The 27,155-nt window shown below is 44.4% G+C and overlaps 1 protein-coding gene across 1 annotated transcript in view; it reads left to right on the forward strand.

Annotated features, from left to right (window-relative positions):
• Positions 1–27,155, forward strand: part of LOC115083234 (uncharacterized protein C10orf67, mitochondrial-like) — a 325,694-nt gene that overhangs the window by 180,188 nt on the left and 118,351 nt on the right. Inside the window, exon 5 of the mRNA XM_029587042.1 lies at positions 21,320–21,385. Within this exon, the coding sequence (XP_029442902.1) occupies positions 21,320–21,385 (66 nt within the window). The remainder of the gene's footprint in view (positions 1–21,319; positions 21,386–27,155) is intronic.

Below are 27,155 nucleotides of genomic sequence, written 5' to 3' on the forward strand. Positions count from 1 at the left end.
ACGTGACCTCAACAAATATCTAGTCAAGGAAAAGTTCAAAATGGTTTCTTTAAAGACTATTCTCCCCCTCCTTCAACCCAACAATTGGATATGTTCATTAGGTGGTGGCCCACCTTCTACAACAAGGAATTCAAATATTTCCCTACCTGGACGATTGGCTCCTAGTAGCATCAGATCAAAACACCCTTCTGCTTCACCTACAGCAGACCATCTCCTGTCTCCAAAACCTAGGCCTCATTGTGAATTACAAAAAGTCAAGTTTGCCCCCTCCCGCACACTTCAGTTCATAGGAGCGCTCTTAGATACAACAAGAAACTGTTACAAGCGGGTCCTCCACGCTGCTGACGAACCGAGGGCTTGGAGGCCTTTCGGATTCTGTTGCGAGCGCGAGGAGCGCAGTCGCCTCTAGAGCAGGTGTAGTGAGCCCTTGGGCCACGGCGAGACTCAGGGAGGAGCCCCAAGCCACAACGTGGGAGGTGAGCTGGTGCAAGCATGGAGGGCTAGGCGAGGCAAGGCTGAAGCAAGGATGAGAGAACAAGGTCTGACCCTCAACCGGACCTGCACGCCCACGGCAACCAACAACGCAATGTTGATTGATGAACAGTCCTCCGACTGTTCCAAGCCCTTTTGGACCTGCCGCTGGGTAACGGCATTGGGCAGCAGGCCGGACAGAGGACAAGGGCAGACAGAGTCCTTGGAACACAGAAGACATCACAGACGAAGACTGCACCGAAGACATCATAGACGAGGGCTGAAGCGGAGGCATCATAGACGAGGGCTGAAGCGGAAACATCATAGACGAGGGCTGAAGCGGAGACATCATAGACGAGGGCTGGGAAGGAAGACATTGGCCCTGTCCCTCAGGGCGGCCTACTCAGCCCACCGACACGGGCGGACCCAATGGGCTGGTCGCGGACCACCCTGTCCCATTACGCACCCTACACAGCCCAGGAAGGCTGGTCGCAGACCACGCTGAGAATGGGAGAAGCGCAGGGAAGAAGCGGGTTACTGCACTCCTGGCAGTCTGAGGCAAGCAGAAACATCAGGAACTGGATCAGGAACAAATATCTAGGAACATCTGGAACCAACAATAAGGAAACAGGCAGAGACACAGGACAGGGAGCCGTCAAGACAAGCAAAGACCACGGTGGACCTGGATTGATGAAGAAGCACAGACGACTGTGAGACTCAATCCGAAGGCAAACAGGAACTGAAGTGAAAGTCCTTTTATACTGCTGTATGCAGGCAACTCCCTGGGAGGAGTTCACCTGGACCGCCCCTCACCGGCCCTATAACTGAGGAGGAGTGCCGCGGGCCGGCCCCTAGGGAGAAGGGCGTGGCCGAACCAGGAAGACCAAGCAGAGCCAAGCAAGCCACAGTTAGGCCTCAAGAACAGCGAGGCCTCCCAGGCCCTGGAGCAAGTCCTGGATAGTTCGCAGGCAAGGCCCCAGCTTCGGAGCGGCCTCCAGAAGAGAAGGTAAGATGCCTCCTGTAGCGCAGCTACAGGAGGGATCGCAACAGAAACAGAGTGTTTCTACCATGGGACAGGTGGCTAGCCCTACAAAAACTTACCAGGGAGCTACGTGCGATGACCAAGCCAACAGCCCGCCAAATATTGTCAGTACTGAGGCATATGGCGGCATCTATTGTTATGATTCCAAACGCTCGTCTTCACATACCACGACTCCAATGGGATTTAAAGAGACAATGGAAACACCATTTGCAACACTTGTCTCGGAAAATCAACTTAACTTCCAACATGATAGTAGACTTGGATTGGTGGTCGAAACCACACATACTTCAAAAGGGAGCACTCTTCACTCTGCCCCGCACAATATAGTCCTCACAACCAACGCATCCCACAAGGGATGGGGAGCGCATCTAGATCACCTTCAGATCCAAGATTTGTGGACCCCTCAAGAACAGTCCTATCAAATCAACCTCCTAGAGCTCCAAGCCGATCCGCTATGCCTTCTCCACATTCCTTGCACAACTGCAGGGAAAAAGAGTCATGATATATATGGACAATCAAGTAGCCATGTTTTATATAAACAAATAAGGCGTGTCTGGTTCATGGATACTCTGCAAGGAAGCACTACTAATATGGGATTGGGCAACTCATCACTCAATCCATCTACAAGCTACTTACCTCCCAGGCATAGCCAACACACGGGCGGACAGGTTGAGCCGAATCTTTCACCCTCACGAATGGTCTCTGGACCAGCAAGTAGCTGACGACATTTTCATGGACCGGGGGACATCTTCAATGGACCTTTTCACCACAGAACACAACAGGAGGGTTCCTCACTTCTGCTTCCTATATCCCAGCCATCTCTGAATGGCTCAGGACACCTTCTTGCTTCCATGGTTGGGAAGCCTAATGTATGCATTGCCTCTGATTCTGCTCATAACATGCACTATTCAGAAATGGTTAGCAGTGGAAGCAGACCTAATACTAGGGATGTGAATCGTTTTTTGATGATTTAAAATATTGTCCGATATATTTTAAATCGTCAAAAATCGTTAGGGCCACGATACAATACCAATTCCCCCGATTTATCGTCAAAAAATCGTAAATCGGGGGAAGGGGGAGGGCAGGAAAACCGGCACACTAAAACACCCTAAAACCCACCCCCGACCTTTTAAATTAAACCCCCCCCCCCCCCGAAACCCCCCCCCCAATGCCTTAAATTACCTGGGGGTCCAGCGGCGGTCCGGAACGGCCTCCTGCAATTGAATCGTGTTGACTTCAGCCGGCGCCATTCTGCGCCGCCATTTTGCAAAATGGCGGCGGCCATAGACCAACACGATTCGACTGCAGGAGGTCGTTCCGGACCCCCGCTGGACTTTTGGCAAGTCTTGTGGGGGTCAGGAGGCCTCCCCAAGCTGGCCAAAAGTCCCTGGGGGTCCAGCGGGGGTCCGGGAGCGATCTCCTGTCGCGAATCGTTTTCCGTACGGAAAATGGCACTGGCAGGAGATCGACTGCAGGAGGTCGTTCAGCGGGTCATTCCGGAACCCCGCTATTAGCTTGGCAACTTGAAAACTTGCTCGCAGTGATGAAATATTTAGCTGTTTCTGCTTCACAAAAGTATTTTGCTGAGTTGTCAATGTATTTTTCAGTTTTAATATTTTATCTTTTCTCACATCTCCAACCAAACAATCATATTTATCTTTATGTTGAGTTTGATAGTGTCGACGCAAATTGTATTCTTTGAACTCAGACACTATATTCTGGCATATCAAACACACAGCTCCTTCCTTGTACTACATGAAAAAGTAATCAAAAGTCCACTGTTCTTTGAATATCCTGCATTCTGAGTCAATTTTTCTCTTTCTTGACGTCATTGTTTCCTAGGGATTCAAAATTGCTATTAGTAAAATACCAATAGATATATATATACAGCCCTACAAAAACAATATACCAACAATAATTTTGCCCACACAGAGGCATACAGACTGCACTGCCCATCAATGCAGTCTGATCTGTGTCCATCAATGCAGCCTTCCCAGTCCACATCATTTCAGCCTCACCAGTGGCCATATTGGTGGAACTCCACTTTTACCTCAGGCTCCCACTGGTGCGGTGATGTGGGATGCCGCAGTCGCAGACCAGATGTGCATCATATTACGCGCTTCTGGAGCCATGACGTGTGTGTCCTGCGTCACCGGAAGTAGTACTGTACGTGAGCGCCAATGAAAGAGGTGCCCCTTCCGGAAGTGCGGCGGGGGCTGGATAAATGGCCTCAGGGGGCCGCATGCAGCCCGCGGGCCGTAGTTTGGGGACCCCTGCTCTAGATACTTTAAAAGCTTAATGAAAGAGGTGGCTTTGGTAAGACTATTGTCAGGGGCAGCAAGGACTGAACCCACAGTCCCTAGTGTTCCAGGCTGGGAGATTTTGCCGCAGATCTGCAAAGGCTGCTGGCTCTTCACGATAAGTTGTATACTTCTTTGTTTTAGAGTGAGCTAGACATGCCTCCTTAGGTTTCTACTGGACCAGTGTTGGGTATGTCCCAAATTGAAGGCTGTATATAAGGAACAAAAAGACACCTCAAATGTATATTATAATTGTAAAGTAAGATTATAAAAAGGACCATCATACTAAGCACTATCAGTACTTTAGACCTTCACTGCTTTATGTATAATCATTGGTTCATTAGTTCTATCATTTTTTGATTTTTTTATGCAAATAAAATGTCACTTATCTTAAAACAAACAAACTTTTCTCATAATAAATCTGGTATAATAGATTCCATCAGTCCCGACATGCGCTGTGTTTTAAGTGAAAACTCTGCTTTAGGGGATGGTGTTACCAAATACCAGAGAGCTCAGCAGTACTGGAAACAGAAATGTCGTGGTTTATACATAAATTGGTTTAGCATAGCTCCAGCTTAGAAAGGTCTTAAGTACTGATAGTGCTTAGTATGATGGTCCTTTTATAATCTCACTTTACAATTATAATATACATTTGAGATGTCTTTTTGATCCCACAACATTTTCTTTGTGACGTTATGTTGTATATAAGGATCCCCAACTTGACACATCTTTGCTGGTCTAACAGTCCCCTTAGAACTTGCTCTGGAAAACCTTGGTTCATCTGGTCTTGTACCTGTCTCCTGCCTGATTTCTGCCCTAGTAAGCACTGGCAGCTACCTACACCTAAGACACAACCCATCGGGAACAGCAGCTGCTTCAGACAGAAGATTGACTGCGCCACCTTTAGTAATACCTTCCACCCCGAACCATGCCTTGTAGCCTGGAGTAGTACTTTCCCAGCCTCGCCAGAGAACATCCATGAGAACTATTCAGAAATGGCAGAGAGATGTGGGAGAAGAGGTTCTGAAAAATCTTTTTTGAATAGTCTTGTGCAAAATTATGGTTTAGTTGATTGTGCTGCCCTGAGAGAATATCATTTCAAGCTTTTGCACAGTCAATTTAAACATCCACAGTTGGCATGTAAAACACAAATTGCAAATATGGGGCAATGTATTAAATGTTGTTCTATAGAAGGCTCATGTATTCATTTTGTATGAACTTGTCCTAAGAGAACTCTGGGATAATCTTCATGCTTATTTATCTACTCAAGTTCTGTTTACTAGACATTACAGAAAATATTCATACAAAAAATATCCAAAATATGCAAAGGAGGTACAATAAAAAAAGAGAGCATTCAATTCTCAAAATGAACTGGATATCAGAATTAAATAGTTTGCTTAATTAAATAATCTACTATCTCTTGCCATGCTATGGGCTGCAAGCAGAATCATAATATCACTATAATTTCAAATAATTTAACTAGCTCAATCAAAAATGTACTACAATAAACTTTCAAAAATATATTAAACAATGATATCTCATCTTCCACATCATGTTGTTCATACCAAACAATATCCAAATTTTTATGAATGAAAAGACTACTAATCTCAATCTTCTAAATTAATTCTTGCCATTTTTTCAAATAACAGTGCTGCTGCTCTAATATGTCCGATACAGACCCAGGTTTCGGCAGAACAATATGCCTTCATGAGGGGGGGTCACAGAAACAGTCCACTACAAATAAAACAAATATTATAAAACACAAGTATTATACAGTGTCTCAAAAATATATAACAAATAGCCCACTCCACCAACCTGTTGTAAACATTCAGAAAATGGCAGCACACTCATTCAAGCACCAAGAAGCACTCTTTTATTCACTGTTCAGCCAATCACATAATAAAACGATCCACCAATGAAGTTGTCACACAGAAATTAAAGGTACAATGTAATTCCAAATACCATTCATGAATACTCAAAAACAAAACTAAAATCAAGAAACAAAACTGGATGCAACCTCTTTATTGAGACCATAGGGTTGTACTGTATTTAATTTATAAATCCACGTTTGTTCTCATCTAAGAAGAACTAAATCAAAATTACACCCTATATATAGCAAAACCATTTTTTCAAGCACTGAGAATTTAGAGAGTTGTCAAAAGAATGCTGCATTAATACACAATGCTCTACTAAGAGAGCATCCAACTTTTGATTTATTTATTTATTTATTTAAGTTTTTTTATATACCAACATTCAAGACAATAGTCCCATCATGCTGGTTCACATGAAACAGGAGTGCAAATTGATGAATAATTGAACTTTGATGTTCTATCATTTGGGTCAAAGGAGTGCTCTAAGTTTTTCCGATATATAAAAGATTGCAAGGACACCATACAACATGTAGTCTGTGTCTTCAAATGATAATTTACAAGACAATCGAAAGGAAAGATACTGCCATAGAAAGACTGAGCACAAACTGAGCAATGACTACGCAGAGTGTAACCACCGCTCACTCTTATCTCACAAATGGTATAATATCCCTAAATTCAGAGCATACAATGGCATCTCTAATATTATGGTCACAAACAATCTGAGAGCAAGAGGGCAATACGTAGACAAGACGTGATTGTAATTTATGTATTTAAGCTGTAATAATAGGTCATGATTAGCTCATTTCATTTGCTTATAAGCCTTATTAATAACACCCCAAGAGTAACACCTTCTGTTGCAGTTTGATGCTGCTGGAGAAGATAGTGGACCCTTGGGCCGGCCTACCTAGGGAGACAGGGTAGGCCGGGGGGCGGAGCCACAAGCTGGAAGGGTTCACCCAGGAACCAAGGACCCCCTGGGAGGAGCCCGTACGGTCCCGGGTCCTCGGGACTAGGAGCTGACTACAGAATGTCCAGAGGCTGAGATGGGCGTAGGCCGGGACCAGAGCAAGCAGAATGAATAGGAAGTCCAAGGTACCCAGAAAGCAGGGACCGGCTGCACAGGGCCGAGGGCCGGCTGAAGGCAGGGCAGTGGGCGGCTGCGGAGTCTGTAGCAACCGGAGACAGAGGCAGGCAGTGGGTGAAGCAGGGTCAGAAGCAAACCGGAGTCTGAAGCAGGCTGTAGGCTGAAGCGGAGTCGGGGGGCTGGCTGCAGGCTGGAGCGGAGTCAGAAGCAAACCGGAGTCGGAGGCTGGCTGCAGGCTGAAGCGGAGTCAGAAGCAAACCGGAGTCGGAGGCTGGCTGCAGGCTGAAGCGGAGTCAGAAGCAAACCAGAGTCGGGGGCTGGCTGCAGGCTGGAGCGGAGTCAGAAGCAAACCGGAGTCGGTGGCAGGCAGCGGGCTGAAGCGGAGTCAGAAGCAAACCGGAGTCGGAGGCAGGCAGCGGGCTGAAGCGGAGTCAGAAGCAAGCCGGGGTCAGAAGCAGGCAACGTGGAGATCAACAGGAACGCAACTGAGAACAACTACGGAGTTGTGAACCTCGTTGCAAGGCGTTGAGAGAGAGTCTGAACGCCGGTTATATCGGGACTTGGGCGTGACGTCAGCAGCGCGGGCGGGGCCGGGCTTCCGGGAGCTGGACGCTCAAGAGAGGCGTCCTCGCGCGCGAGACCGAAGAGAAGCAGGCCCGTAATGGCGGCCGCCACGTGGAGGGAGAGAAGCCCCCGGGGTCCGGAGAGCGTGGAATGCGGTGATCACTGAAGCGGAGGTAGGCGGGCCTGAGCCCTAACAGAAGGGAAGTGGTCGGGACCGCAACACCTTCAGGCAAAACTACTACGCATCTCAGCTGCTTTCTGCTTAAATTCTACCATGGTTGAACAAAGACGCCTCAGATGTAAAACTTAGCTAAACAGCAGGTTGTCATGAAGTTTCTGTGGTTGACAACTGGAGTATTGCACTAGTGTTCCTGTCGGTAAGTGTCTTATGAATAGAAAATTCAAAATGATTATCTATGATCTTAATGTGTATATCCAAAAATAGAAGACTTGGCTACTTAGAAACAGGATACTGGGCTTGATGGATCCTAGGACTAACCCATTATAATATATCTTATATTCTTATGTTCTTATGAAAATGCTAATAGCAAATGTGAACTGAAGATTGTAATCACATTGGACAGGCAGGAAGGATCTGTTTTCTGATTTTATGACTTGGTTAAACCATGACCTGTTCAATAGATCCCTGGAAACGGTAGTGGTGCTGAGTGATTGGAGAAGAGCGGTGGTGGTCCCGTTTCACAAGAGTGGGAGCAGAGAGGAAACTGGAAACTACAGGCTTGTTAGCCTCACCTCGGTGGTGGGAAAATTAATGGAGACTGCTGAAGGAAAGAATAGTGAACCATCTACAGTCAGGAGGATTGCTGGACCCGAGGCAACATGAATTCACTGGGGGAAGGTCCTTTCAGACAAATCTGATTAATGTTTTTTGATTGGGTGACTAAAGAATTGTATCAAGGAAGAGCACTCGATGACATCTACTTGGAATTCAGCAAAGCTTTTGATACAGTCCCACATAGGAGACTTGTGAATAAAATGAGAAGCTTGGGAGTGAGCACCAAGGTGGTGACATGGATTACAAACTGGTTGATGGATAGAAGACAGCATATGATGGTAAATGGAACCTACTCTGAAAAGAGAATGGTGTAAAGCAGAGTACCACAAGGATTAGTGTTGAGACTGGTCCTATTCAATATCTTTGTGAGTGATATTGTGGAAGGGATAGAAGGTAAAGTTTGTCTTTTTGTGGATGATACTAAGATCTGCAACAGATTGGACATGCTGGAAGGAGCAGAGAGAATGAGACATGATTTAAGGAAGCTTGAACAGTGGTCGAAGATATGGCAACTGGGATTCAGTGCCAAGAAGTGCAGAGTCATGCATATGGGGTTTGGAAATCCAAAGAAGCTGTATGTGATGGGTCGTGAATGGCTGTTGTGCACAGAGCAAGAGAGGGACCTTGGGGGGTGATAGTTTCTAGCAATCTAAAGACGGCAAAGCAATGTGACAAGGCGATAGCTAAAGCCAGAAGAATGCTGGGCTGCATAGAGAGAGGAATAACCAGAAAAAGGAGGTGGTAATCCCCTTATACTGGTCCTTGGTGAGGCCTCACCTGGAGTATTGTGTTCAGTTCTGGATACCATATCTCAAAAAGGACAGAGACAGGATGGAGGCAATCCAGAGAAGGGTGACAAAAATGGTGGAGGGTTTCCATCAAATGACTTATGAGGAGAGGTTGAAGGACCTAAATATGTATACCCTGGAGGAGAGGAGGTGCAGGGGAGACCTAATACAGACCTTCTCTTTTAAGGGCTGCTTCTTTTTCATTGTACTGTATGCGTGCTGTAGCTGCTTGGGAGAATGATAGAGCTGAGTTGAGAGTGGCTCGAGTGCCTTGACCTGCATGACTTTGTAGACCTCGATGTGCACTTGGAGGTGTGAGAGTGCTGAGAGCCGGTCTCACTTGTTGGGTCACCTGGTTCTGCACCGTTAATGGTGTCCATTACCATTTCTTGGCATATTTGGTACAAGTTCTGTTGGCGGCCCTTTTCTTCAAGGCTTTCTATATTTATTTATTTATTTATTTATTTAGCATTTGTTTATATACCGAGGTACAGCTGACATAGCCTTCACTCCGGTTTACATTATAACCAAACCAGTTACATTTAAATTCATAACAGTGTAAAGAGAATGAATCAGAACATTAACTTAAAAAGTCAATAAATACATTGACCCATACATTGAACAATAGTTATTAGTGTAAGCAACACTTGAAGTAGACGGTTGACACCGTTAAAGAGAAAAAGGTTTCTGCAGGACAGGATGGAATACAGAAGGAGGGGATTGCAGGCATAAAAAGGAACGTGAAGGTGGATATGAAACAGATTATGTTCAATTGTCATTAGGTGAGCAGCCATTGTACGACTGTGAGAGTAACCAATCTTTGAGATCTTTTTTAAAAGATTTAAAGTTTTCTTGCGAATTGAGGTGTTGAGATAGTGCGTTCCATAATTTTGGGCCGATGATGGAGATGGCTCTATTTCTAGTGGAGGATAATTTGGCTTGAGGTAAAGAAGGGACATCCAGCTGAACTTTATATGTAGATCTTGTTGTACGTGAAGATTTATGTAGATGTATAATATTGTCCAGGGCAGAGAAGTCAACTTTGTGAATTGATTTGTGTAGGATTGTGAGTACTTTGTACTCTATTCTTTTTTTAACTGGTAGCCATTGTAAGTTGTATAGTACTGGGGATATATGGTCAGATTTTCTTTTACCAGACAGGATTCTGGCAGCTGCGTTTTGGAGTAACTGCAGAGGTCTTAAAGTTGAATTAGGGAGGCCTATCAGAAGGGAGTTGCAGTAGTCCAAACTGGAGAAGATGAGGGCTTGAAGAATGGTTCTGAAATCCTGGGGATGAAGCAGCGGTTTTAGGTGTTTGAGTATTTGAATTTTGTAAAAGCCTTCTCTTGTTTTTGTTGTGATGTGCTTTTTAAAATTTAGCTCATTATCTAGCCAGAAACCCAGGTCTTTAACGTTGTCTCTGAGTTGAATTTGAATGTTATCAAATTGGAAGGGTGGAGTGGAAGTTATACCAAAGTTTTTTCTTGTAATTAATATACATTCTGTTTTGCTCATATTTAAGCATAATTTTAGATTGTTCAGCAGATTTTGTATTTCTTTCAGGTGTGAGGCTGCTTTTGACATTGTTTCTTCTAATGATGAAGTAATGGGAATGAGAAGTTGTATGTCATCAGCATACATGTAGAAAATGATGTTAAGGCTTGTTAAAAGATGGCATAAAGGAAGAAGGTAGATATTAAAGAGAATAGGTGATAAAGCCGACCCTTGAGGAACTCCAGTATCTAGAGGGATGGCCTCAGATGAAAAGTTGTTGTAGAAAACTTTGAAAAATCTGTTATTAAGGAAAGAGGAAAACCAGTTGAGGGTTTTTCCAGTGAGCCCGATGGATTCCAGGCTAAAAATAAGCCTTTTGTGGTCCACAGTGTCAAAGGCTGCTGACAAATCGAGGAGGATCAGAAGGTGATCTAGTTTGTTATCAAAGCCTCTGTCAGAGAGATTGAGTAGTAGGGTTTCTGTGCTGAGGTTTTTTCTAAAACCGTGTTGTGTGGGAAATAGAATTTTGTGGTCATCAAGGTGTTCGTTTAGTTGTTTCAGAACCGCCTTTTCTGTCAATTTAGCAAAAAGGGGAAGGTTTGATATTGGGCGGTAGTTGTTTAAATCTTTTGGGTTGAGGTTTTTTTTCTTCAGTAGTGGAGTGATTGTAGCGATTTTTAATTTGGAAGGAAGCTCGCCCTCAGTAAGCGATTTGTTGATGATTGCTGCTATTGTTGGGGCTAAGGGATGAGCGATTTCCTTTAAAGCTCGGGTTGGGATGGTGTCCATGTCATGACGTGCAGGGTTTATTTTTTTCAACATTTTCTCTGTTTCCAAGTTGGAGATAGGATTGAATTCACGCCAGGGACTTATGTTTGATAAAGGTTGCTTTTCTATGATTGATGGGGAGTTGAAGGCATCCGTGATTTTTGAAATTTTGTTCTTAAAGAAGATGGCTAAGTCTTGGCTCAAATTTATTGTTTCAGTGGTAGTGGGATTGTTGTTTTCGACGATGAGGTTGTTGACTATGTTGAACAGTGATTTAGCTTTGTTGGTAGCGTTATTTATTTTTTTACTGTAGTAATCACGTTTTGTGTTCTGGATGGTTTTTTTGTAGGCAGCTAGATGAGTGCGGTATTTCTGCTGTAATGACGGCTGTTTGTTTTTTTGCCACTCTTTTTCGATTTTCCTGAGAGCCATTTATTGTTAGTTCGTGTCAAGAACTCGAGATACTCTTTTGTGATGAGCTGATAGGTTTGGAAACGAAGCTGCAGCTGTTCTATGTGGTGCTTGAGATGGGTGGGGCTTCTTAAGATTTTCTCTCTTTCTTGTTTAATCTTATGCCATTCTCTTTCTATACTGTTTTCATGCCCCTCTGAATAGAGGAACAACAGAAGGCGGCTGCCACTACAGCTACTGCCCCAGCTGCCGCTGCAGCTATGGCCACAGCTGCCGTTACAGCTGCCGCCGAAGCACGCCAAAAGGCTGAACGAGAGATCACTCTGGACTTGTTGCGGCAGAAAAGAGAAGCAGCGATTCTTGAAGCCGAAATTAAGGTATTTGATGCGGCCCAGAAACACGGCGATGAGGGGGACTCACTCAGCTTCATGGCCCAGCAGGACATGGCCCAGCGAACGCTGAACTACATCATGGCTCACCCTCCAACTCACGCCGACGCCAAAATACCACCTCCCCCAGAGCAACCCTCGCACCAGGAAGGAGCATGCCTCCCTTCACAAATAGAGGCCTCAAACAAAGAAATCAGACCTGAAGCGCAAAACACCATGAGTACCAAACCCCATGGCAGCAATTCACTGGCTCTAAATCATACGGATGCACGGCAGCCAACTCACAAGCCAAGCACACGCCACAAGCTAAACATTTCCACACCACCGTGGATCCCAACATCCCGTGGGCATCAGGAACGAGAAAAAACTGGGCAGCCACACTCAGGAAAGGCCCCAGCTGAACACCCCGAGCCTAAACTGGAGACAGTTGACCAACCACAACCCAAGCCAATGCACAACAGGAGTGATGTGCATAGTCAACCTCAGGATATCCGCCCAGCAAGGCCTGCTACCTTTCAGGATGAGTCTTCAGAAACAGAAGACTTAGCAAGGTACATGACCCGCCGAGAATTCATAACCGCAGGGCTCTATGTGTTCAACGACCGCCCTAAGAGTTACAGGGCATGGAAATTTGACTTCCAAGATGATGTGAAGGATCTGAGACTGACCCCGAAGGAAGAGATGACCTTGATGACGAGATGGTTGGGACGTGAATCGGCCGAACACATGACAAGATTAAAAGATGTCCACCTAGATGATCCTCCTACAGCTCTATAAGCGGTGTGGGAGAGACTTGAGCGATATTATGGGGACCCAGTCACCATAGAGAATGCGTGGTTCGAGGAAATGGAAAACTTTCCAGAAATATCCAGAAAGGATAACTGAAAGTTACAAGAACTGGGAGATCTCCTCCAAGAGGTGGAGACAGCGAAGGCTAAACTAATTTATCCGGGTCTCAACCTTTTGGACACGTCACGAGGCACAGATGCCATCATAAAAAAATTGCCAAGTGATATATGAGATAAATGGGCATCTCATGGTATACAGTACAAAGAAGACAACGAAGAGTACCCACCTTTCCATGTTTTCGCAAAGTTCATACTGGACTTAGCAAGGCGCAGGAACGATCCTAGCTTCTCATACAGCACACATTAGATACACAAAATCAGCCACCGAGTGGGCGAAAGGCCAACCAAGGAGCATGGCTGCAGCAGGAAGCCCATTTCTGTACACAAAACGGAAGTGTCGCCTACGGCATCTACGTCAGATCAACTTCCCAATATGGAAAGAGCAGAGAATCCAGACCGGCAATGCCCCATACACAAAAAACCTCACCCACTCAGAAAGTGCCGAGGATTCAAAGGGAAACCTTTGAAAGAGCTCAAAGAACTGTTGAAAAAGTACAGAATTTGCTACCGGTGCTGTTCTTCGTCTAACCATATGGCTAAAGACTGTAAAACAGCCATCAAGTGTTCAGAGTGCGGGAGCGACCAACACGATAGCACCCTGCACCCTGATGGAACATGATCCTATCCTTCCAGAACCTCACACCCCAGTCCAAACCACGGTGGGGAGGGGAAGACAGAACAAACACCAGAACCTGTAGTGATCCCCAAATGCACACAAGTATGAAGGAAAAATGGCAATGGGAAATCCTGTACAAAAATATGCTTGGCTAGAGTGTATCCCAAGGAGCGGCCTGAGAAGGCAATCAAAATGTACGTCATCATAGATGAGCAGAGCAACAGATCCCTGACGAGGCCGGAATTCTTTGACTTGTTCAATATCCACGAACACTACTCGCCGTACAGCCTCAAAACCTGCTCAGGAGTCACCCAAGTGACAGGGAGGTGAGCGAGCAGATATGTAATAGAGGCGATAGACGGCAGCAACCAGTCAAACTTGCCCACGCTCATCGAGTGTAACCAGATGCCTGACAACAGAGAAGAGATTCCTATGCCAGAAGCTGCCCAATACCATCCTCATCTGAAGTCTATAATGCATCAGCTCCCACATTAGATCCAGAAGCAGAAATCCTACTGCTATTGGGCAGAGATGCACCAGCGCTGGTCAAGGCCCTGGAGATGCGTGATGGCCCACCAGCCACACCCTACGCTTATCAACTTGCCTTGGGGTGGGTAATAGTCGGTGATGTCTGCTTGGATCAGACAAGGAAACCAAGCATTCAGACATATGCTACGAGCATCTTAGAGAATGGGCGCCCTACCCTGTTTGAACCTTGCCCTAACCATCTAAACACCAAGGAGGTCTTAAGCTGCGAGGAACCAAATCTCAATTCGGCCACCAGTCGGATCACCCCCCCCCCCCCTTCCCCTGTCAGATGCAGAAGAGCATCTAGGGGACTCAGTGTTTCAAGTCACCAAGGATGATGACAAACCTGCTCTCTCTGTAGAAGACAGAGAATTCCTAAGAATCATGAATAAAGAGTTCTCTGTAGATGAATTAAACAGCTGGGTGGCTCCTCTTCCATTTTGGACACCCAGACCTCGACTCCCTAACAACAGAGAACAAGCATTCTTACAACTCATGTCACTGCGGAGAACTCTGGAAAGGAAGCCGGAGATGAAACAACACTTCATCAACTTCATGAACAACATGTTAGAAAATAGCCACGCGGAGCTAGCCCCACCCTTGAGGGACGATGAAGAGTGTTGGTACTTACCTACCTTCAGCGTATACCACCAGCAGAAACCGGGACAGATCCGGATCGTTTTTGATTCCAGTGCACAGTTTCGTGGAATCTCACTTAACAATGTGCTTCTCATGGGACCCGACATGATCAACAACCTATTAGGAGTAGTGATCCGCTTCAGAAGAGAAGCCGACGCTGTGACAGCCAACATCCAACAGATTATTTTTTAATATATAATTTTTAAAGTATAATTTTTCATACTTTGTTACTTAAAGTTTGCTTTGATGTTTCTTGTTCTATGTAAAGCCCACTGGCAAGTTTTTATTGTTCACTGTAAACCAGTTTGATTTGTATCCAATGCAAGAAGATCGGTATATAAAAGCTAAAAATAAATAAAATAAATAAATGTTCTACTGCTTCGTCGGTCACCAAGACTACAGAAATTACCTAAGATTCCTGTGGTACTGGGACAACGACATCAATAAGGAAATTGTGGAATACCGGATGAGAGTGCATGTCTTCAGTAATAGTCCATCTCCTGCAGTAGCCATATATGGGCTCAGAAGGAGAGCCCAAGAAGGAGAAAAAGAGTACGGCGCAGATTCCAGACAATTTGTGGAAAGGTACTTCTACATAGACGATGGATTAAAGTCCTTACCTACTGCGGAGGAAGCAGTCAATTTAATAAGGATGACACAGGCAATGCTGGCAAGCACAAATCTAAGGCTCCACAAAATAGCCTCCAATAGTCCTGAAGTAATGAGAGCATTTTCTTCAGATGATCACGCTAAAGACTTGAAGAATTTGGACCTGAGAGTGGACACACTTCCTCTCCAACGAAGCCTTGGGTTAAATTGGGACCTAAAGAGAGACATCTTCACGTTCCAAGTTTCAACCCAAGACAAACTGTACACCGTTGAGGTGTTTTGTCCATAGTCAACAGTCTGTATGATCCGCTGGGGTTTGTGGCTCCAGTCACAATACAAGGAAGAGCCTTGTTAAGAGAACTCTCGTCAAAGGCTACCGAGTGGGACACCCCATTACCTCAAGCAATGAAGCCAGAATGGGAAAAATGGAAGAACTCCCTAAAGGCGCTTGAACAATTCCACATACCATGCACTTATATCCCCACACCACTCAATGCAGCCAGCTGCAAGGAGATCTTCATTTTCTCTGACGCATCTGTGAAGGCCATAGCTGCAGTAGCCTTTTTAAGAGCGACAAATGCAGAAGGAATAGTGTATGTGGGTTTTATCTTCAGCAAAGCCAAGTTAGCACCACAGCCTAATCACACCATACCACGTCTAGAATTATGTGGAACTGTCCTAGCAGTAGAAATAGTGGAACTAATAACAGCTGAAATGGACATACAAATTGATGCTATCCGCTTCTACATGGACAGCAAAGTAGTACTGGGCTACATCTACAACCAGACAAGAAGGTTCCATGTATATGTCAGCAACAGAGTTGAGCATATACATAAGTCAACACGCCCAGAACAATGGCACTATGTGCCCACTGATCAAAATCCAGCTGATCACGCTACAAGAAGTGTGCCAGCAGCTCACTTAATGAAAACAACATGGCTAACAGGAACAGAATTTCTCCAGAAACCAGAACACAGGTTCCCTGAGCACTCATTTGATCTTGTAGAACCTGACGCTAATTCAGAGATTCACCCAGTCACAACCACTCTTCTCACCACTATTGTTCCTGAAAGCAGCTTGGGAGCTCACCGTTTCCTCCACTTCTCATGCTGGATAACACTGAGAAGAGCAATAGCGCACCTAATCCATATAACTCTGTCAAGACACCAATTGGCAGATGATGGGCCAGACATCTGTTATCTATGGCACCTCTGCACAGAACCTCTCTCAGTGAACGAGCTCACTCGAGCCGAGAGTGCCGCTCTGCACTGTGTACAACAGGAAACCTATGCAGATGAATGGAGATGTGTCAGCAAAGGCATGAACTTACCCAAGGACAGTACCCTTTGGAAGTTGAACCCTTTCATCGACAAAGATGGCCTGCTGAGAATTGGTGGCCGCCTCATCCATGCAGAACTAGATTGGTATGAGAGGAACCCTGTCGTTGTTCCTGGTCCACACCACATAGCCACCCTGCTCATGCGACACTACCACGAACAGGTCAAGCACCAAGGTCGGCACCTCACAGAGGGAGCCGTCAGAGCCGCAGGATTATGGATCATAGGAGCAAAATGGTGCATCACCTCCGTAATCCACAAATGCATCAAGTGTTGTAAACTATGCAGCAACCTTCAACAACAACAAATGGCCGATCTTCCAACAGATCGACTCAGTACCGAGCCCCCGTTTACCTATGTGGGACTAGATGTCTTCAGACCCTGGCCGGTTACATCCAGACGCATCCGAGGGGGGTGCACAAATAACAAGCGCTGGGCATGAGCATTAGGGCTGTGCATATTGAAGTCATCAAATCTCTGGACACTTCGAGTTTCATAAACGCATTACATAGATTCTTTGCAATCAGAGGTCCAGCCACTCAGATCCGCTCCGACTGCGGAACTAACTTCGTAGAAACCTGCAAAGAACTGAACATTGCCTCCGTTAAAATTGACTATCCTACCATCAAAAGGTACCTCGGCGATCAGAAATGTACGTGGGTGTTCAATCCACCCCATTCCTCACACATGGGAGGATCATGGGAGCGCATGATTGGGATGGCTCGCCGAATCATTGATGCCATGCTAATAGAAACCAGGCCAACTCTGCTCACCCGAGTCTTAACCACACTTCTGGCAGAAGTGGTAGCCATCCTAAATGCAAGACCACTAGTTCCAGTGTCATCCGACCCTGAGTCGCCTCTGATCCTAACCCCAGCCATGCTTTTAATGCAAAAGACTATTAAAATTCCTGTACCACATGGAAACTTTGACGGCAAGGAGCTCCACAAGCGTCAGTGGAAACAAGTCCAATAGCTTGCCAACTCCTTTTGGAGTCGTTGGAAAAAAGAGTACTTGCCGACTCTCCAGTATTGAAGCAAATGGCAATCCAACAAACCCAACATCTGAGAAGGTGACCTCATCCTTCTCAAAAACAGCCAAACCCAAAGCAACAGCTGGCCCCTGGGATTCGTCGTCAAGACTTACCTCGGAAATGATGGACGTGTTCACAAGATTGAAGTCAAAACTGTGAACCAAGGGACAGCCAAGATTTTCTACAGGCCCATCAATGAGGTGGTACTCCTCATGCTGCATGAAGAAACTTGAACTTTGTGGACCGTTGTCCACACCAAAGACTCTTTCTCTCTTTGTGTTGTCTGTCTTTTGTTTCAGCTTGGTGAAACCCCATGAAGAAGGCATCGCCTATCGCCTGGACGACTGGATGACCAAGATGATCAGGAACTCCCTCGAACGTCGAAAGATCCAGTTACAATGGACTTTGCATTGTTGCATAATGATATAAGAACTGATATAGTGGTATCTTGCGAAACCAGACGGGGAGTGTTATATCCCCAGCAGTGTGTACATGTAGTACCTATATATACATTGTAGTTTAACTATATCTAGTGCAGTCTTTATTTATAACCCATGATAAAAGCCTATGAGCCTTGCCTTTAAGAGGAGTTTTGCCTTTAAGAGAAAATCCCTCCCCCCTGTTTCTCTCATTGGGAAGGGTCTGCATGCTCTCTCAATCTAACTTGAGTCTTCTTAAGTGCCTTATTGGCTCAATGAACTGCCCTTCATGCTCCCCCCTGCGTCACATGGATCCTAGGCTCGCTGCCATTGGATCTCACCCTCTAGCCCCAGCTTGTGGGGACGTTTCCTGTAATCACTCTCCAAGACTGTTAGTCTCAAGCATGCTGCCTCAAAGCTAGAAGTGCCTGCAGCCTCTGTAATACAATTAGCTTTTTTACATTTCTTCTCATCGCTTTAATTCTAAAGACTAATCAGCTTCAGAACTTCTTGTCTTCTCACTCTGAATCCCAAGAAACTCCATCTCCCTTTTCCTGCCTATCTCCAGCTACAAAGATCTCTGCCTGGGGCATATATAAGTTTAGAAGCAACAATTGTAAGTAATGGAAAATTATCTGTACAATAAATAATTTCAAACTTAAAAGATCTTTGTCCTGAGGACTGATTGGAAGGAAAGTTAGCTGTATGGAAGAGGGAAACCCAGGTGTTTCTTAGTGAGCCAGCACACCAACATTGTTCTCTACTTCAACTGCAAGAGGTAATGGGGAATTAGATTCAGACAGCAACCAACAAGGGCCCTGACTTTGAAGGTTTGGGAAACTAAGTATGGGGGTGACTTGTATGGTGTGGCAGATGCTACCATTATGGGGGAGACCTGTATGGCATGGCTGATGCTACCAGTTTGCTGGGCAAACTGGATGGACCGTTTGGTCCTTTTCTGCTGTTATTTCTATGTTTCTATAATATCATCTATAAAGCATCTCCATAATGTAATAAACACTTTAAATTGACACCTTCTCAAAATAAAGGTTTGTGATATCAGGGCCTATAGTGATCCCTAGAGATACTCCTTTAATTTTCTTATAAAACTTTCCATCAATTGTAGAAAAGCTTTTATTTTTAATGCAAATATGGCCAAATCACATATAAAGGATGTTGGAACCTGATCATATCCTGTTCGCATCTACAAACCTTGCTCAATGATATTCAAAGCAGTTTCCTGAGGAATATATGTATAGAGTGAAATCACATCAATGGTAACTACCCATAAGTTTTCAAACGGGCCAGAATATTGCTCCAGTACATTAATAATATTGGAAGAATCTCTTATATAAAATGGCAAAACATGAAAGAATGGTGAGAATTCATTTAGAAAACTGAGGTAAGTAGTCTTTTCATTCATAAAAATTTGGATATTGTTTGGTGTGAACAAAGCAGTGTGGATGATGAGATATTGTTTAATAGATTTTTGAACATTTACTATAGGAAATTGTTGATTGAATGGGTTAAATGATTTGAAATTACAGTGCTATTGTCTGATTTTGCTTGCAGCCCATCAGGTAACAAGAAGAAGTAGATAATTTAATTAAGCACACTATTTAACGCTGATATCCAGTTCATTTTGAGAATCAAATACAAAAATTTGCTTGTTTTTTATTGCACCTCATTTATATATTTTGGAAATTTTGGTATTATTAGAGGTGTTTGCTTATATTGTTTTTCAGAACATACTCATACAAAATCCTTCTTTGACGATGTTCTTAAAGCTTAGCTAATTCTGAAGCATATTCTAATTCAGTTGTTGGAGAAGATTTCACTAAGTATATCAATGTAGAGAACAAGTATGTAAGGACTAATTAATATGGAGAAGCTAACAGTAACCCGGAAATTTATAACATATAAGAAATGATTACTTATAGTATGGGAACCATTTATTAGGTCCCTTGGTATAAAGGTATGCAGTGAATTGGTTAATTCTTAAAAATTTGAGTGTATTATTGTGTACTACTTGACTTATTACAATGAGGGGTTACAATTACTGCAAGGATAAAAATTATGAGTGGCTTATAATAGATTGGGATTGCATGGGGAGACTAAAAATGAAAAGTTGGGGTTTAAAATGTTTTGATATGGATTTGAATTTTATGTAACCGATATTGCATGATAATTAGTTGTCTTGACTTTAGCCAAATAAAAGTGTTTTTGGTTAAAAGTAGTGCATTTATTATTTTAGAAATATGTAGATATATATAAAGTATTTCATCCTTCGGTGTGTTTTTTTCCTTTGTAATCCTTCCTTCTTTCATTCTTCCTGCCCCAGAAGGCATATCCAAGTAGTTATCTGAATTCTTATCTGCCAAAGTGCTAGAAGTGCATTTTCTTCAATAATGCCATCCTCCCTACCTTTCTGAGGCTGAGTGTACCACATCTGTTGCACAACTATGCATGACAGGTCCCAACAGATGGGAGAACTGAGCAGGCCTGGATTTAGGAATAGGCAATGTAGGTAACTCCCTCTGTCTCCAAGCTTTGATAGGCACCAGGGTATTGCCAATGCTGCTGTCATTTGGGTCTTCTGAGCACATCAGGAACTGGAGCAACATTTAACATTGGACCTGTGAGTTGTGCGCATACTATCAGACCCAGCAGTGCCCCTGCCTCCTGTTCCAGCACAGGCTTCCTGTTAGCTCGGAATTGGAAACCTGTATGAGGAGCAGAGTGCTGGATGGTCTGTGAGCATGTGCCGGCTCACAGACCCCATACTGAGTATAGCTGAATTTCCTGTTAAAGTCAGAAGGCCTTATAAAGAGAAAATCATTGCAGACCCAGAGGGTGAGGGGAGACAGACATGGGGAACCAAAGGATGAGGAAAAGATCTGAGCAGGACCCCACACATTGTGATAATTTCTGGGGGAGAAGGGATTCCCCCTGCACCCCAGCTTCAATGATTTCTGGAGGGAAAGGGTCCTCCCAATTTTTTTCTGAGGGGAAGGGGAGATGGGAAAGATCCCCCTCCTCCACAAGGACCCTGGATGTGAATTCAGATTCCCTGTGCTGCAACACACAGCTCTGTTACCTGAGCCACAAGGCTGACCCTTTATTACATGCTTTTATTTATATGTGCTATGGAAAAATTATCAAATAAGGCTTTATAATTATAATTTCATCTCCCCAAATTACAAAATAACTGTAATATAATGTGCCATCTTGTTGTGTGTGCTTTGGTTTTAGTTAACTGCAGATCAAGAAAAACTGCTGAATGACCTTGCGGTAGAGAGAGAGCTCGTTAAAAGCATGGTAGGATATATACTGAGTCTTTCAAAATGTTGTGACTATTGTGATGAAGCACTAATTGCACATTATAAATAATAAATATCATTTATGAAAGCAATCTTTAATATATTTATGTGGAGCAAAGTGCATACATCAATTTCAGTAATCAATATTTATTTAACAATAACACAAAAGAATTTCAATAACTAAAGTAGCAAATAAACATAACGTGTTTATATCATCTAAATAACATACCTTTTAAGCATATTTGTACATACAAACAACTTCCATATAATAAACATTAAATAAGTTCATACCACCATAAAAACATTCATACACACACACAAAGTACTTCCACACCAATAACATATGTCAAACCCATAAAACCTAATCCCACCCAAACCAAATGTATTACCTCCACAGAATTGTTTGTAAAGGATATATATTTAACACCCTTTCATATACATTGCAAATAAAATGAATGAAAAGGGATCTGCGATGATACGGCGGTTGTAATGTCAGGAGTCAGAAGTTGGGATATGATATTTCCTTCATTGGGAGTTGCAAGCCCTAGAGATGCTTTAAAGTTTTTATTATTCAAATACATGAAAGGATGTAGGATGTATATGAAAGGGTGTTAAATGTATATGCTTTAAATGTATATATGTATGTATAGATGTAGGATGTATGTATTAGGGATGTGAATCGTGTCCTCGATCGTCTTAACGATTGATTTCGGCTGGGAGGGGGAGGGAATCGTATTGTTGCCGTTTGGGGGGGGTAAAATATCGTGAAAAATCATTAAAAATCGTTAAAAATCGAAAAATCGAAAAATCGAAAAACCGGCACATTAAAACCCCCTAAAACCCACCCCCGACCCTTTAAATTAAATCCCCCACCCTCCCGAACCCCCCCCCCAAATAACTTAAATAACCTGCGGGTCCAGCGGCGGTCCGGAACGGCAGCGGTCCGGAACGGGCTCCTGCTCCTGAATCTTGTCGTCTTCAGCCGGCGCCATTTTCCAAAATGGCGCCGAAAAATGGCGGCGGCCATAGACGAAAAAGATTGGACGGCAGGAGGTCCTTCCGGACCCCCGCTGGACTTTTGGCGCCTCGCTGAACGACCTCCTGCAGTCGATCTCCTGCCGGCGCCATTTTCCGTACGAAAACGATTCGCGGCGGGAAATCGCTCCCTGACCCCCGCTGGACCTCCAGGAACTTTTGGCCAGCTTGTGGGGGGCCTCCTGACCCCCACGAGACTTGCCAAAAGTCCAGCGGGGGTCCGGAAGGACCTCCTGCCGTCCAATCTTTTTCGTCTATGGCCGCCGCCATTTTTCGGCGCCATTTTGGAAAATGGCGCCGGCTGAAGACAACAAGATTCAGGAGCAGGAGCCCGTTCCGGACCGCTGCCGTTCCGGACCGCCGCTGGACCCGCAGGTTATTTAAGTTATTGGGGGGGGGGGGTTCGGGAGGGTGGGGGATTTAATTTAAAGGGTCGGGGGTGGGTTTTAGGGGGTTTTAGTGTGCCGGCTCACGATTCTAACGATTTATAACGATAAATCGTTAGAATCTGTATTGTATTGTGTTCCATAACGGTTTAAGACGATATTAAAATTATCGGACGATAATTTTAATCGTCCTAAAACGATTCACATCCCTAGTATGTATAGATGTATGTATAGATGTAGGATGTATATGAAAGGGTGTTAAATGTATATGGCGCCGGCCATCCAGTGCTCCCTCCATGTGACAGGGGCCGGCCAATGGCACGGATACCCTGTCACATGGTAAGGGTAAAGGCCATCGGCGCCATTTTTATTAGTGGCAGCTGATGGCCCGAGAGCGGGAGATCGCTCCCGGGGCCCCCCACTGGACCACCAGGTACCTGTAAAATGTTTTTGGGGGGGTCGGGAGGGTGGGGGAAGCTAAGGGATTAGTTGTAAAGGGTCAGGGTGGGTTTTTTGTTTATCGGCTCGGGCGCAGCCGATAAACAAAACTGCGATCGGGCTGGATGAAAAAAAAAACACGATGTGAATCGGAACCGATTCCGGTTCCGATTCACATCTCTATCCAGGGCACTGAAGAGGGTTCAACAGCTATACCATCTGATCTTCCTCCAGAACTTGCAATAAATGTGCATAAGGACAAAGATCTTTGCACAAATGTTATGGGTTTCCTTCATATTCTGAAAATGCCAGCAGAGTCAGCAGCTCTTCTGATACATCAAATCCTACAAGATTTACAAATGAGAATATGGGAAAATCCTGTTATCTGCATTTCAGTATCAAGGAAACTAGACATTATGGGCCAGATTTTAAAAGGGTTACCCGCATAAGGTACGCGTATAACCCTTTAAAAAATCCCCTGCGCACGCCGAGACTATTTTGCATAGGCTCGGCGGCGCGCGCAAGCCCCGGGATGCACGTAAGTCCCGGGGCTTGCAAAAAGGGGCAGTCGGGGCGTGGCCAGGGGGCGTGGTTTCAGATCGGGGGCGTGTTCAGGGGCATGTGGGCGGTCCGGGGGCATGGTCGAGTGCCTCGACACAGCGGCCTGTGTCGGGGCCTGCCACGCCGGCTCGCATAAGTTACTACTGCCCAGAGGCAGTAGTAACTTTTCAGATAAAGGTAGGGGGGGTCTAGATAGGGCTGGGAGGGTGGGTTAGGGAGGGGAAGGTGCGGGGGGGGGTGGGGTGGAAGGAAAGTTCCCTCCGAGGCCGCTCCGATTTCGGAGCGGCCTTGGAGGGAACGGGCAGCACGCGCAGGGCTCGGCGTCTGCAAGTTGCACAAATGTGCGCCCCCTTGCACACGCCGACCCCGGATTTTATAAGATATGCGTGGCTACGCGCGTATCTTATAAAATCCAGCGTACTTTTGTTCGCGCCTGATGCGTGAACAAAAGTACGCGCGCGCACTGTCTTTTAAAATGTACCCCTCAGTAAAGAGTACAAAAATATCCAGGGTTAGGAATTGTGGAACTATCCCATCAAACTGCAGTGGTAAAACTGGCTTTAAAGAAAGCAAAGAAAATTAGAATATCCTCAAATATGCCAGCAGAGAAGGATCCCCTGCTTCTAGATAATTTTTGAAAAAAGATATTTAAATGCTCCTTGCTAACCAATAGTTATATGATTATATACAAATAGCTATATGATTATATACAAATAGTTATATGATTATATACAAAGGCTGAAGCCCTTTCTTCTGGCCAAAGATACTGTCATCAATACCCACAATCACTTTTAATTGCTGAAAAATGAATATGCCATCTGATTCATTCTGGCTACAAGGTGTTTGACACTACTGCACTACTGGAGTGTGCCGCATGGCATGCTTCAAATCCTTCGAGACAATGTCCATGAAAAATTGGTGGATGTGCCTTGCCTCCATGATGATATCTTCAATGAAAACTCAGAGAACTGTGGGGCAAATTAAAGAACAGAATGTAGTGGTCTAGTCCCTCTCCATGTGACCAGAACAACAACCTTCCACAAAGCATCCTTACTACTCTTATAAAAGGTCTTATTTCCAGAGATGCCCCTTCCAGAAATTCCGATATTACCAGATGCCACCTCTACTGCCAAAATACCAGCAACTTCCATCTCATTCCAGACAATGTGAATGCCATCAGCAAAAAGCCACTTAAGAAGTCCAGCCAAAATATGGATAACATTTTGATCACCTTTCAAACCCAGTAACCAGTCACTGTTTTAGGAGGGAGAATCCAGTACAGAATGAAAGAATGGTGCAAGTTCTCTGGGTTCTCATAATTGTGGATTCTGCATACTGCTTGCATTTCTCTCAGCTTCCCATACACTCTCATCATTCACACTTCAATTGGGATCCATCTCACTTGACACATCTCCACATGGAGGTGCAGTTGCTCTTTGATCAGCAGGCAATAGAACCAATATTTTCCAATCTATATGATCAAGGATTCTATTCCTGCTGTTTCTTCATCCCCAAGAAATATGGGGGATTGAGACCCAATGTGGATTTAAGAAGCCTTAACAAGCACATACTCTGGAAAAAATTAAAAATGAATTCCTTCCACATGATTTAAAGGATTCATATATTCATATTCCCATCCATTCCTCCCACTGGCATTACCTGTGCTTTATTGTGGGCTCTTCCCACTTCCAGTACAAAGTGCTTCCCTTCAGATCATCATCAGTATTGATGGCCTTCACAAAGTGCCTGGTTGTAGTAGCAGCATATCTGTGGCAACAGGGTATTCAGGTCTTCCCTTATCTAGACAAATAGCTGTTGACAGCAAATTTTCAGGAAGCTGTACTAACCTTGTTGCAAATATTGATTCAAATTTTGCAATCCCTGGGATTCCTAATTAATTTTGAGAAATCAACTGATTCCTACTCAGAGAATCACGTTAATTGAAGCATGAATAGATTCTCTACAGGACAGAGCATTCCTTCCTTTAGATTGAGCGACTACTCTGAAGTCACTAGCCTACAAACCACTGCTCGCACATCAGTTATTAGCAAGATATATAATGGTTGTTCATGGCCATAGGGCAGAAGCGAACCATGTGCTTCTTCTTAACACAACTGCATATATGACATTTACGGTCAGGTCTTCAATCTCAATGGGACCATTTCATTCAGTCTCTGACTACAAAAGTGCAGATGTTGATAAAAATGAAACAGGATCTATGCTGATGCTAGAACCTCTCACCCTTTAAGAGGGGTCTCCATTAAGGTTCTTCCCTCACCAAATAATGTTGGCGACAGATCCTTCACATGAGGGTGAGAAGAATTCTCTGGCCCTTTCCAGATTCAAGGAACTTGATCTTTCCAAGATGGGCCGTTTCAAATCAATCTTTAAGAACTGAAAGCTATCAGATATGCTCTAGTAACCTTTATGCAAATGCTCAAGGGAAAGACCATCCTCATTCAGACCAACTAGGTCTCCATGTTCTATGCAAACAAATAAGGAGGCACTGGGTCATGGACTCTTTGCCTAGAAGCATTAAAGACATGGGAATGGGCAAACAAACATCATGCTATACGTCAAGTGACCTACCTTCCAGGTATCTCCAACATGTTAGCAGATTGTCTCAGCAGAATATTTTGACCACATGAATGGTCTTTGCAGCAGTCAACAAGCTGTTCAGTCTATGGGACCTCAAAGTGATGGATCTATTTGAATCAGAACAAAACAAAAAACTAGAAAAATTCTGTTCCATTTTTCCCAGCAAATTCAGAACAGCTCAGAACACTTTTCTGCTTGACTGGAATGCAGATCTCATGCATGCTTTTCCACAAATCCCACTGATATCCAGAATAGTGTAAAATGTACTTAAAGACAAAGCATGTCTGATCCTCATAGCTCCAGCATAGCCCAGACAAGTTTGGTTTTCATATTTAAAGCAACTATTCAGCAGTCCTCTGATCCATCTTGGATCAGATCCATCATTGTTAACTCAAGAAAAGGGGACACCTGTTTCATTCAAACCTACCATCCCTGAATCTGACAGCTTGGATGTGGAACTCTCAGTAATCACTGGATTATCCTTACCTCCAAAGAAAGTGGAGGGCGTCATAGTATCTGCAAGGAACCCATCAACTAGGAGAGCCAATGGTTTTAAATGGAAAATATTTTCTGCATGGTGTCAACAAAATGCCTTGGATCCAGGGCTTAATTTGTAGTTAAAAAGGAAATGGAGCTGGGGAGGGGGAAGAGGAGGTTAGAACAAGGAGTATTATGCAATGGGTTGGGGCTACATCCCAGACACTTTTCTTCCTCCTTACTACTTCATCCCCAGCCCCCACCTGTGCTCAA

This window comes from Rhinatrema bivittatum, chromosome 2, assembly GCF_901001135.1.
Source record: "Rhinatrema bivittatum chromosome 2, aRhiBiv1.1, whole genome shotgun sequence".
NCBI classification, from domain to species: Eukaryota; Metazoa; Chordata; class Amphibia; order Gymnophiona; family Rhinatrematidae; genus Rhinatrema; species Rhinatrema bivittatum.